Raw genomic sequence first — 13,239 nt, 5'->3', positions numbered from 1 at the left:
TCAAGGAGTGAAAACTAACTCAGATCATGTGATTTACCAGAGAGAAGAGCAATGTCTGTTGAATTACGTAAAAGATAAATGAATGCTAAACCTCATAGTCTTTGACCATGGAGTTGATTTTCATGCTGTCTGTATTGCTTTCCCAGGGCTGCCATAAAAAATTACCACAAAATGGATGGTTTAAAACAACGGAAATTTATTCTCTCACAGATCTGAAAGCTCGGAGGGGGAATCTATTCCTTGCCTCTCAACTTCTGGGGGTCGCCAGCAATTTTAAGTGTTCCTGGGCTTGTGGTCACTAACTCTAATCGCTGCCTCTATGGTCATGTGGCCTTCTTGTGTTTCTCTGCGTCTCTTCTCCTGCAAAGACCCTATTTCCTAATAAGGTCACAGGTACGGTGGGTTAGGACTTTGGCATGTCTTTGGGGGGAGACATAATTCAACCTCCGCCGCTATCCAAAGATGTTTAGCCAGGTGGGATAGCCAAAAGATTAATAATTACAAACCTTATTAGTTGCTAACATGTGGAGGGACCTGGGCTAAGTATTGAGGATGCCGGGCGAAGGAAGATCCTGCCCTTGAGGAACCTTCAGGCCGACAGAGGAGGCAGACAGGTAAGACAATGATCAAGGAATATGAAAAGTGCAACAGTCAAGAGGCTGTCAACAGTCAAGAGGGGTGCAGACGCTGCAGAAGGAGGGAAGTTTTTTTTACACTATAAGGCTCCTCTGGGACTTTCCTGGTGGCGCAGGAAATCCGCCTGCCAATGCAGGGGACATGGGTTCGATCCCTGATCAGGGATGATCCCACATGCCACAGAACAACTAAGCCTGTGAGCCACAGCTACTGAAGCCCGCACACCTAGAGCCCATGCTCTGCAACAAGAGAAGCCACCACAATGAGAAGCCCATGCACCTCAACGAAGAGTAGCCCCCGCTCCCTGCAACTAGAGAAAGCCTGCGCGCGGCAACAAAGACCCAACGCGGCCAAAAGTAAATTAATTAAATAAAAAGTAAAAATAAAAGCCCTTGCCTGCTGATCGGCAGTGGGTAGTTGGCCTTTGGACAGGAGTCCACCTTCTCCCCTGGTTGCTGACTCGTGAATAAAGCAACCTTTCCTTTACACCAACACCTGCCTCTCAAGTATCAGCTTTCAAGTGGCAAGCAGTTGGACCTGAGTGCAGCAATGAGAGGTCATAAATCCAGAGACCAATGTTTAGGGGGAGGTGGAAAATTCCAGTTCGATGGGGGCGGTATCCCTGCATAAGCTCATGCCAGTTCCCTGCCAGAAGCCCACACATTGAATCAAAATTGCACGTATCCTGCCTCTTGGGCTCTTGCCTCTTGGCCTCCTGCCTCTGACGTCCCACACAGGCTGGTTCCTGCCTCCCTTGCCACCTCATTTCCCTTCCCTCACCTGCTAAGTCCTGCACGGGGTGCTTCTCGTCCTTGGAACTTGGAAGCTCATTCCCCTCTCTCCCACTCTGTTCCCTCTGCCTGGAATGCTCGTTCCCTATCTTCTCCCAATTAAGAGCTCAGATTAAATGTCCTCTCCTCAGACAGGGCTTCCCGAACGACCCCCGCCCCACCAAAAAAAGAGCCCTCCAGACACCTCATATCTTATTGCCCTGTTTTGTTTTCTTATAATTATCCAAGCGTTGTAGTGTGTTTTGTTTCCTTCCTCTGGAACACAAGCGTCCTTAGGTCAGGAACTCTATCTGGCTTGTTTGCCACCATAGCCCTAGCTTAGTTTTTGGCACACTGGACACACCCAGTGATAATTTCTGAGTGAAAATGTCCGTGAGGGAAGGCAGTGTGTCAGAGCCAGGCTTAGGTCAAGGTTGCAAGCCGTGGCCTGGGGTTGGGAGTGGTCTCAGGATACTGATAGCCTAGAGAACTTCCAGTGAGGTTGGAAATGTTCTATGTCTGCATCGTCTGAAACAGTAGCCACATGTGGCTACGGAGCATGTGAACTGTAGCTAACGCAACTGCGGAACTTAATGTGAAATGTATTTAACTAATGCACATTTGAATTAAAATAGGCGCATGAGGCTAGTGGCTACTGTACTGGACAGTGTGACTCTAGAGATACCCAGGTGGGACTCCCAAACACCCTCCAGGCTGGGTCCTCAACATCTAAGTGCCGGACGCCGGTGGAGCTCAGGGAAAGCAGCGGCTGAGGCTTCAGTGGGAAGGCCCTCTAGGCTCTGAGTGTCCTGAGTGCCAGCCCTATCGTGCTGACTGAACATGGGCTTCACGCCACTTCGGTAGGAGCCCATCCTCCCCATTACTTTCTAAGTCCTCAGCCAGACACTCCCCTGATGCCAAGCCTCCTTCAGTATTTAAACCCTTTGGATTGAATTGTTGGGTTTATGATTTCCAAAAATAAATTCTTTCATTGACTCATGCCTGTAACATTTGCCACGAAGATCAAAGCTTCGGCGCTTTCTGTGTGCATCTCATGCAAAACCATATTGAATTGCATAACTCTTTCCCAATACCGTTCTCAGCTGCCTACTACTTGATGTAGATTTACTACGGGGAAGGAGGTTGGTGCTTGTGGTCCTGGCAGAGCTGTGACAGGACCATACTTGGTACCAAGTCATCACGGCCCATCCCAACCCAGTGACCTGGTGACTCCTTTCCAACCACTCTTCTCCGGATCCTGAACTGGTAAGGGAGGTGGTGGTTGTGGGAGAGAAAGGAGGAAGGGGATAAGGAGAGACAAGTGGCCAGAGTTTTGGAGGAGACTTTAGTGTTAACAATGTGTTCAAATAATTGCAGTTACCAACAATGGCCAACAGAGCAAATGACTCAAAATGAGCAGGGAATGGGTGTGCCTAACAGGGTGGAGTGGGACAGATGTCAAAAGGACAAGAGTGGGCGGATGGGGAGTGACGGCAGAGCCCCAGCAGAGGACAGCCAGATCATCGTCAGCTGAGTTACCGAAAGAGCTTGCACCCTGCCCTACTGCTCACACCAGCTCCTGGCAGCTTTACCAGGAAGTAGCTAAGAAAACATATGCAAGACAGAACTCCCTTTCTCTTCCCCCAGGTGGCTCCTCCTATGTCGGTCTCCATGGCATCTCTACCTACCCAGCAAAACAACCCTGAGTAGTGTGTGAACCCTTCTCTCCCCACCTTGCCACTGCCCAAAAAGTCATTATGTCCACCCAATTCTACCTAGAGATGTCCAAAGCACGTTCCCTGTCAAATGCACGTCAAGCAGTGTCCTAAAACCAGAGAGGGAACAGAATCCCCGGGATTCTTCTGCAGGAAGGTCCACTGGGAAGATCGCCAGGGACCGTCGGAGGAAAGTGCCCCGTTCGCGCGCAGCCTCAGCGGCCTCCGCGCGCGGACGCGTCCTGCGTTTCCCGGGCGACGGGGCGGGCGGCGCGGTGAGATGACGTCAGGGGGCGGGGGAGGAGAACCGGGGCGGTGCGGAAGGCAGGGCCTGTCTGCGGCTGCGCGCGCTCTTCTTCGTCTGGGACTTCGGTCTCTGTCCCGGGGACGAGCGGTGAGCGCCTTCTGTGTGCGCTGGGCGGTGCGAGGACTCGCGAGCCGGAGGGCCTGGCGCATTCCGAAGGTCCAGCCCACCTTAGCCCGGGAGCGTGGGGGCGGCACGTGCAAAGGTCCGGGAGCAAACGTGTGTCCCGCGCGGGATTGCTGGGCGCAGAGGCTGCAAGGGGCGGCGGCCGGGCGGGTAACTGCGCGAGACGTTTTGAGGAGTTACGACATTGTCCCCTGAGGTCACCTAAAGGGAGAATGATCGGATCCGCATGGTAGGGCCATCTCTGAAATTGTCTGCGAGCGGCTGTTGCCACAATAATGGTATGGACATTCCATGCCGGGAACTGCTCCAAGTGCCCCCGTGAATGGCAACAGCCTGCAGACTAGATACAGGACTAGCCTTACCGTGTTGTCATCACCCCCGAGAGGTGACGTGACTTTGCCAAATTCGCCCGACGCGTAAGCTCTACAGTTGGGATCTGACACCAGGCGTCTGGCTTCAGATCCTCGTATGTAACAGCTGAACCATCATGCAGTACTGTTGGTGACCTCAGGCGGCATTTTGCTGCTTAGAATCCTGGCATTTGGGGTGGGATGTGCCTGATGACAGCGTTAAGACCTTGGGCAATTTACTCCACTCTGACAAGCTGCGGTTTCCTCATGTGTAAAGTGAGAGTACTGATTATACTGGGGTTGCCAGCACCGTGGAGATCAACTATTCAGTCTCTGTTAGCAACGTGTGAGATTAACACACCCACCCACACGCAATGTTTGCTCAATAATTGGAGGTTATTATGATAGATGTAATAGGAGCAACGAGAAACGAAAGGGTTCGGTTGGCATTAAAGAGGTGCAATGGGGGGTGGCGGGGGGGGGAGGAAGGCTTGGAAACTAATTGGATTATGGGGCACAAAGGAGAAGGGAATTCCAGGATGACACTTGGGTTTATAGATCAACTAACCCTTGGGCCACTGGCAGCAAAGAACTGGCCCTGCAGGGGGACAGGTAGAGCCGGGGGCTGAGGGTGAGTTCCATGCCGAACATTCAGAGTTTGAGGACCTCTGGAACGTGAGAGGAGAGGGGAGTCCAGGAAGCTGCCAGTGAGCACATGGGGCTGGAGGTGTGGAGTTGGGAGCCCTTGGTGAATTAAGTCAGTGTAAACGGATGAGATGATGCAGGGCGAGAGTGGCTGAGGCCCAGTCTGCAAGGAGACAGAAGAGGAGCTGCAGAGGCAGGAGAAGTGTGGTGTTCTGGACCAACCAAGGGATGGGGCCACCTGCAGGGAAGTCCAGAAAGATACAAAGTTCCCTTGGACTTTGTAGCTTGTATTTGGGGGCACTTGGTCTCTGCCAAGAGCCGTGCCTTACTTTTTATTTTATTTTATTTTAAATTTAACCTGTTTATTGAGCTATAACTCATTGTACAATTCACCCACCTAAAGTGTACAGATCAGTGGTTTTCCCTATCCTGTATTCACAGAGTTGTGCAACCAACCCCGCTGTTTAATTCCAGGACGTGTTCATCAGTCCAAAAGAAACCTTGGACACGTTAGTTGTCACAATCCTTATCTTCCCACCTCCCCAGCTCCTGGCAGCTGCTAACCTACTCTCTGTCTCTCTCTTTTTACCCTATCTGATCATTTCACTTAAATGGGATCATGCGGTCTGTTATCTTTCAAGTCTCACTTCTTTCACTCAGCATCATGTTTTCAAGGTTCGTCTACATTGTGGCATATGCCAGTACTGCCTTCCTTTTTGTGGCAAATCACATTTCATTGTACAGAGAGACTACATTTTATTGATGAACATATGGGTTGTTTCTACTTTGGGGTTATTATACATGCTGCTATGAATATTCTTTGGATATTTATTTTCATTTCTCTTGGCTATATTCCTAGAAGCGGAATTGCCGGGTCATGTGGTAACAGTATACTTAAGCTTTTGAAAGCTTACCAAATTTTCCAAAGTCACTGCACCATTTTACATTCCCACCAGCAATGTATAAGGGTTCCGGTTTCTCCGCATCCTCATCAACACTTGTTATTATCTATCTTTCTGATCCATGGCCATCCTAGGGTATGCAAAGTGGTATCTTATTTTGGTTTCGATTTGCATTTCCCTGATGGCTAATGCGGTTGAGAGTCTTTTCGTGAACTTGTTGGCCATTCGTATATCTTTGGAGAAATGTCTATTTGAGCCGTTTAAATTGGGTTATTTGGCTTTATTATTAAGTTTTAAGATTCTTCGTGTAGTCTGGGTACAAGTCCCTTATCAATATATGATTTTCAGATCTCTTCCCCCATTCTCTGGGTTGTCATTTCACTTTAAAAAAATTTTTTATTGGAGTATAGTTGATTTGCAATGTTGTGTTAGCTTCAGGTGTACAGCAAAGTGAATCAGTTGTATATATAGCCACTCTTTTTTTTTTTTTAAGATACTTTTCCCATATAGGCCATTACAGAGTATTGAGTAGAGTTCCCTGTGCTATACAGCAGGTTCTTATTAGTTATCTATTTTATATATAGTAGTGTGTATGTGTCAGTCCCAATCTTCCAGTTTATCCCTCCCTCCCCCTTGCCCCCAGTAACATAAGTTTGTTTTCTACATCCGTGGCTCTACTTCTGTTTTGTAAATAAGTTCATTTGTACCCTTTTTTTTTAGATTCCACGTATAAGCAATATCATATGATATTTGTCTTTCTGTGTCTGACTGACTTCACTCAGTATGACAATCTCTAGGTCCTTCCACGTTGCTGCAAATGGCATTATTTTGTTCTTTTTTTATGGCTGAGTAATATTCCATTGTGTATATGTGCCACATCTTCTTTATCTGTTCTTCTGTTGATGGACATTTAGGTTGCTTTCATGTCCTGGCTATTGTAAATAGTGCTGCAATGAACATTGAGGTGCGTGTATCTTTTTGAATTATGGTTTTCTCCGGGTATATGCCCAGCAGTGGGATTCCTGGATCATACGGCAACTCTATTAGTTTTCTAAGGAACCTCCATACTGTTTTCCATAGTGGCTGTGATAGTGACCAGGGTTCTTGGCCTTCCCCAACCAATAGAAAGTAATCAGAGGCCAGACAAGAAATTCAAACAAGGCTTTATTGGGACCCCTGCTGCAGCAGAGGGGAGCAAAAAACAGGTACCCTTGCTGGCTCGCTCCCTGAGGGGGTGCGAGCTGCTTCCTTATATGGGGTGAGGGTAGGGGTGTGTACAGCGGTCGAGCCGGAGGGGTGGCTTAGGAGGTTTGCCCATCCCTTAGGGGGGGTTGAGTGCAGGGGGCATGCTCAGGACCCTGCTTTTGCTCCCGGCTCTTCAGAAGTGGCATTTGAGTTTTTTGGTCTTTTGTATATTTTGTCCAGAATTTGCCCCAACTGCCCATGCACGCAGTTATTTTTAGTCCCGTATAGTTTCTTTGTCTTTTGTTGCTCAAGGAGAGGTGTGTCCATGTGCAAGCGCTGCAGCAAAGGGTCCCAGGTCCCAGGCCTGTCTCAGTTGTATCAGTTTACATTCCTACCCACAGCTCAGGAGGGGTCCCTTTTCTCCACACCCTCTCCAGCATTTATTGTTTGTAGATGTTTTGATGACGGCCGTTCTGACCGGTGTGAGGTGACACCTCATTGTAGTTTTGATTTGCCACTTTCTTGATGGTGTCCTTTGCAGCAAAACATTTTCATTTTGATGAAGTCCAATATGTATATTTTTTCTTATGTTGCCTGTGCTTTTGGTATCATCTTTAAGAAGGCTTTGCCTATCTTGAAATTATAAAGATTTACTCTTATATATATTTCTGAGTTTATAGCTGTAGCTTTTACATTTAGATCTGTGATCCATTCTGAGTTAATTTTTGTGTATGTGTGTGGCAAGAGTTCAACTTCATTCCCTTGCATGTGGTTACTCAGCTGCCCCAGCCCCATTTGAGAAAAGACTGTTTTTCTCCGTTGAATTGTCTTGGCACCCTTCTCAAAAAGCAATTGACCCTACATGTTAAGGTTTATTGCTGGACTCTCAATCCTATTCCATTGATAAATATGTCTGTCTTTATGCCGGTACCACAGTGTCTTCATTATCATCACTTTGTAGCAAATTTTGAAATCAAGAAGAAGTGTGAACCTTCCAACTTTGTTTTTCAAGGTGTTTTTGTCTATTCTGAGTTCCTTACACTTCCATATGAATTTTAGGGTCAGCTTTTTAATTCTTGCAAAACAAGCCAGCTAGAATTTTGACTGGGATGACACTGAATCTGTAGATGAGTTGGGGAATATTGGTATTTTCACAATATTAAGTCTTCTGATCCGTTAACAAGGGGTACAAGACTTCCGCCACCAGGGCAGTCGTATTTAGGTCTTAGATTTCTTTCAAAAATGTTTTATAGTTTTCAGAGTACAAGTTTTGCACTTCTTTTGTTGAATTTATTTCCAAGTATTTTATCATATTTAATGCTGTTGTTGATGGAATTGTTTTCTTAATTTCATTTTTGAGTTGTTCGTTGCTAGTATATAGAAACCAGTTGACTTTTTTTTTTTAATATTTATTTATTATTTATTTAGGCTGCGCCAGGTCTCAGTTGCAGCACACAGGCTCTTTAGTTGCTGCATGTGGGTTTCTTAGTTACGGCATGCATGCGGGATCTAGTTCCCCGACCAGGGATCAAACTCAGGCCCTCAGCATTGGGAGCATGGAATCTTACCCACTGGACCACCAGGAAAGTCCCGAAACCAGTTGACTTTTGCTTACTGACCTTGTACCCTGCAAACTGGCTGAACTGATATTATTAATTCTAACCATTTTTTGGAATTTCTGTATACAGAGTCATGTCATCTGCAGATAGAGATAGGTTTCTAATCTGGATGCCTTTAATTTCATCTCTTGTCTAATTACATCGACTAGCACGTCCAGTATAGTGTTGACTAGAAGAGTTAGTGGACATCCTTGTCTCGTTCCTGATCTTAGGGGAAAGGCATTCAGTCTTTCATATTTAAGTACAATGATAGCTATGGGGTTTTCGTAGATGCCTTTTATCAGATTAAATAGCTTTTATCAAACTGTTTCTAGTTTATTGAGTTTTTGTCATGAAAGGGTGTTCAATTTTGTCAAATGCTTTTTCTGCAGCTGTTGATATGACCATGTGTTTTTTGTCCTCTATTCTGTGGATAGGGTGTATTACATGAATTGATTTTCAAATGTTGAATCAGCCTTACATTCCTAGTATAAATTTCACTTGGTCATGGTGTATAATCTTTTTTGAATGTTGCTGGATTTAGTTTGCAAGATGTATTGAGGACTTCTGCTATATTCATGAGGGGCGTTGGTCTGTAGTTTTCTTGTGATGTCTTTGGTTTTGGTTTCAAGGGAATACTGGCTTAATGGAACACTTTACAGACATGTTCCTTACTCTTTTTTTTGCGGGGGGGGGGAATGGGGGGAAGGGTTTGTAGATTACTGGTATTCTTCTTCAAATGTTTGGTAGAATTCACACCCGAAAGCCTCTGGCTTTTCTTTGTGTGTCGTTTATGGATTCCTAATTCAATCTCTTTACTTGTTATAGGTCTATTCACATTTTCTGTTTCTTCATGAGTCAGTTTTGGTAGATTGTGTCTCTTGAGGAATTGGGCCATTTTATGGAGTGTATCGGACTTGTTGGCATTCAGTGGTTCATAGGATTCCCTTAGAATCCTTTTTATTTCTTTAAGGTCGGTAGTCATAGCCCCTCCTGGGTTCCTGAAGTGAGTAATTTGTGTTTTCCCTCTTTTTTAACTGGGTCAATCAAGCTAAAAGTTTGTCCATTTTGTCAGTCTGTTCAGAGAACCAACTTCTGTTTTTGTTGATCTTCTCTTTTCTATTCCATCCTTTGGGCTCTAATCTTTTATCTTCTTCCTTTCTGCTTGCTCTAGGTTTAGTCTGTGGTTTTCCCCAGCATCTTAAAGCGGTGCCTGAAGAGCTTGCCTTGGGCTCAGACTCTGGGTTCAGGTCCCTTCTCTACCATTTCTCAGCGGTGGGGGTTCCCAAAAGACAGCAGGCCTCCCTGAGCTGGGGTTCCTGCATCTTTCGAGAGGGCCAGTAGTACTTGGCTCACAGTTTGCGGGGGCAATGTAAGCTGCAGTCTGTGGAGACATCATCCCTGACACACAAGTGGGCGGGCAGATGTGCCCCTTCCCATCTTTTCCTCTGTCACACACACAGGAGACAGAGGTGCTTCACCGGTAGAGACCACTTTCCCATTGTGTTTCAGCAACCTTGACCGTCATACTCAGAGTCCGACATCCTAGACTATTCTAATGTTTAACTAGAAGGACTTAAAGGTTCCCTTGGGCCTTAGAGAGTTGAGCTGGGGACTCTGCTCTCCTGGTGGCCCTCTAGGTCTGTGTTCACAAGCGTCTCCCATCCCTGGCTTCATTGGCCCAGGCACTGTGGAAGAGGAGCCAGTCTGCTCAGAAAATTCCAGATCGAACCTTTGGTCAAGAGAGCTGGGTTGCTCTGTTAGTAGAAGCCAGACATCCCCCATCCAGGCTCTGGGCAGGCATCCCCCGTCCAGGCTCTGGGCGGGCATCCCCCGTCCAGGCGGGCTCAAGGGGACCCTAAGGGTGTGGCCAGAGTGCACTGGCCAGCGCCGGCTCGACTCCAGGGCGAGGCTTCCTGGGCCACCCGTCTAGATGGCCCGGCGGGGGCGAGGTGTCTTCAGGCCGGGCTGTAGCACGCAGAGCCCTGGACCCTGGTGCTTCACAGCGCCGGCCCTGGGCTGCCCTTTGCCCCCGTCCAACGCCTCATCACCTTGGTTCAGGAATAGAAACGCGGAGCGCTCACCTCCTCTCCGGGAGGATGGCCGTCAGCTCTGTGGCCCCCGCCGGCTGTCCCTTCACAGTCAGAGCTCGTTTGCCCTTCACAGCCTGCTGCACACGTGCCGTTGTTGGTGATGGTGTGAGTAGGACGCGAGCTGACTTGGTTCATGTGTCTGTGCAGGTGGCGGGAGCGATGGCGCCCCTTGGGGAAGGGAGCGATGACCCCGTGCTGCCAGACCTGCCCCGGGGGCCCCTGCATGCGGCCCGCGCCCGCGCCTCCTTCCCCTGGAAGGAACTGGCGCTGTTCTGGGAAGGGCCGGACATGCTGCGCTTCAAGGTGAGGCTGGGCTGGGCGGCGCCGGGGGACCCTCGCGGTCGGGCAGGGTCTGCTGGGTAGCTGGGTCCTCGGCAGAAAGGTGGGGCGGGCCCTCGGGGAATCACAGGGAGCCGGGAATGCATGAACACAGAGGCCTGGGGCCCTCCGCTCTCCCCTGGGAAGGACTCTTGTCTCTGTCCCTGCATTTCTGGGTTACACTGCACGTCTGAGGCCATGAGACGTGGCCACGAGAAGTCCACATAGGCCAGAGCATAGCGACATTCCATACTTTACCTCCAAATCAGCCATTCCGCGCCCCCTGCGTTTCCAGAAAAACATCTTCTCGGCGCTGGAGAACGACCCCCTCTTCGCCCATCCCCCCGGCAGTCTCTCGCTGGAGAAGTACCGGGAGCTGAACTTCCTGCGCTGCAAGCGGGTCTTCGAATACGACTTCCTCCGCGTGGAGGACTTGCTGGGGAACCCGCTGAGGGTCCTGGCGCTGATCCAGTGCCTGGGCATGTACGACTGGTCCCTGGCCACCAAGTTCTTCCTGCACACGCTGGTGAGTCGGCCCCGGGAGAGGAGAGGAGAGGGATCCCCGCTCTCACCCTGCGCCCCGGGGCCACGACGACTCTCTGTCCACGTGGACCTAAAACTCACTCAGCCTGTGAGAGGGAGACAGGTGCCTTTGTGGGTTCGTGGTTGTCAGCGTTTGCCTGCTTCTAAAGTTTTGGGAGATCTGTGCGTTGGGGAAATATTCATTTAAAGAGATTTCTAGAAAATAAGATAGGAAGCAAAAGCAGAGATGAGAATGTGGGGGCAGATCTTGTGACTTTTAGTGAGAAGGCCAGTGTTTTTTCAGCCATTTATGCAAATATTTACGCGTTAAGTCCTTGGATAAAGTGCAGTGCTGTGAAGTTACAGCCCCATAGGAACAGGAGCGTTGGGAATTTTGCTTTATACCAAAAAAGAAAGAAAGGGAGGGAGAGAGAGAGAGAAAGAAAGGGGGGGGGGGGAGAGAAAGTAGGTCAAAGGTGAAGCCTGTGTTTCTGCCTCAAATACATGGGTAGAGCTGAACTTGAGAAGGTGGCCTCATCCACGTGCTGCGTGAAGGAAAGGTGGGCTCACTCTGCCCTTCCTGCACCCTCATCCCTCATCCAAGCCCCATCTCCTTGCTGTTCATGGACCCTCACAGTTCAGTGTAACTCACGTAAACTGCTTGGGACAAGGACCCAGGTCTCGCCACTCCACGAGCTCAAGGCTGTGTCTCAGGGGACCCTGGACCTTGGACGCCAGTGCCCTTACCTCTGGGGACCTGATGACCTCGCTGTGGGATGCTGTGGTGCTGAGGGACCATGGTAGGGTGGGTGTGAAGTCCCAGGGCGGCGGCACTCATTAGCTTCCACCTTTTCACGTCATGGTGTTCTGTTTTCAGACCTTTGGATCAGCGATCTACACCTCTGGTTCTGAAAGGCATTTCAAATATCTTCCAAAGATCTTCAATATGGAGGTCAGTTGAGGGTCGTGGTGAGTCGTGAGTTCACGTCTTGTTCCCTGTTCCCCTTAGAGGTTTGTGGAAAGGGCAGCTTGCAGCAGGGGGTAGGGATGCTCCTCTTATCTCATGATGTTTCTAGGTTTTTCACCAAACAGCTAAGGCTGTTGTTTGCCAAACTGGGGTGTGCCACATCCCCAGCATTATAGGAATTTAGGTTTTCATTATCGAGGTAAAGCCTTCCGTTCTCTTCTGCTGCCCGGGAGCCGTTCTTGCCGCCGTGCTGACTTAGCGAGGCCGCCGTCAGCTCTTCCAACCTGCTGTTCTCACAGGCGGGAGCTGCGGCCGGCGGCCGGCACGGCAGGACGGCTCAGTAAGGTCACTGGTTGTTAGATAGGAAATGGAGATTCGGGGCTTTGATGGGGGGTTTAGGCCGTAAGGGAAAGGGTGTTGGCAGGGCCCCTCCACGAAGGGGACCCTCGCCTTACATCATTTTCTGTTTCCACATTAGATTTTTGGATGTTTTGCTCTGACTGAAGTGAGTCACGGGAGTAACACCAAGGCCATGCGGACGACCGCACACTACGACCCCACCACGGAGGTAGGTGACACCCGCCCGTCTGTCTCTGGGCTTCGAGCACATGAAACGTGGTGTTGTCATGTAATAAGACCAGGAAACCCGTCTTTTTACGTGAGTGCACACTGAGATCTGTCACGCAGAACACTGGAGCTTAGGAGATAAAGGCTGTGAGATGTGAAACCCAGTCCCACCCGGAAATCTGTCCTGGTTTGCATTTGGGTGGCATTTGAATGTGGTGAAAGCACGAGCTACCATTGGGTACAGTTTATTTCTTTGTTTACCAGGTTTGGTGTTTGATTTGTAAACCGTTCAGTCTGCTCCTGCTTTGTAGAACAAGCAGTAAAGAAGATTCCCTGTGACCCTTGTCCCTCTCTAGCTGTCTGTCTGCATCCCCTGCCTGTGGCCAGGCTCTTTCGGGCAGTGGCCCGGCCCCTCCGGTCCTGGCGCTCCTCCTGCATTCGTGGATTCTCGTGGCACACGTCCGGGCGACCCTGGCCGTCCTTGCTGTCAGAGGGCGCGTGCTCTAGAGGAGGCGAGCCTGCGAACAGATGGGGTCGTGGT

General features: G+C 49.2%; 1 protein-coding gene across 2 annotated transcripts in view; it reads left to right on the top strand.

Moving 5' to 3' along the window:
- The first annotated feature begins 3,493 nt into the window (after nt 1-3,493).
- Nucleotides 3,494-13,239, top strand: part of ACOX3 (acyl-CoA oxidase 3, pristanoyl) — a 47,998-nt gene continuing 38,252 nt past the window's right edge. Inside the window, exons 1-5 of one of the 2 annotated variants that reach the window (XM_060013038.2) lie at nt 3,494-3,630; nt 10,472-10,627; nt 10,938-11,168; nt 12,042-12,116; nt 12,610-12,699. In XM_060013038.2, coding sequence (XP_059869021.1) covers nt 10,484-10,627; nt 10,938-11,168; nt 12,042-12,116; nt 12,610-12,699 — 540 coding nt within the window. In that variant the 5' untranslated portion in view covers nt 3,494-3,630; nt 10,472-10,483. The remainder of the gene's footprint in view (nt 3,631-10,471; nt 10,628-10,937; nt 11,169-12,041; nt 12,117-12,609; nt 12,700-13,239) is intronic. The other variant, XM_060013039.2, reaches the window with a different exon arrangement.

This window comes from Delphinus delphis, chromosome 5 (assembly GCF_949987515.2).
Source record: "Delphinus delphis chromosome 5, mDelDel1.2, whole genome shotgun sequence".
In the NCBI taxonomy this organism is placed as follows: Eukaryota; Metazoa; Chordata; class Mammalia; order Artiodactyla; family Delphinidae; genus Delphinus; species Delphinus delphis.
This window is presented reverse-complemented; position numbering and strand designations above follow the sequence as displayed.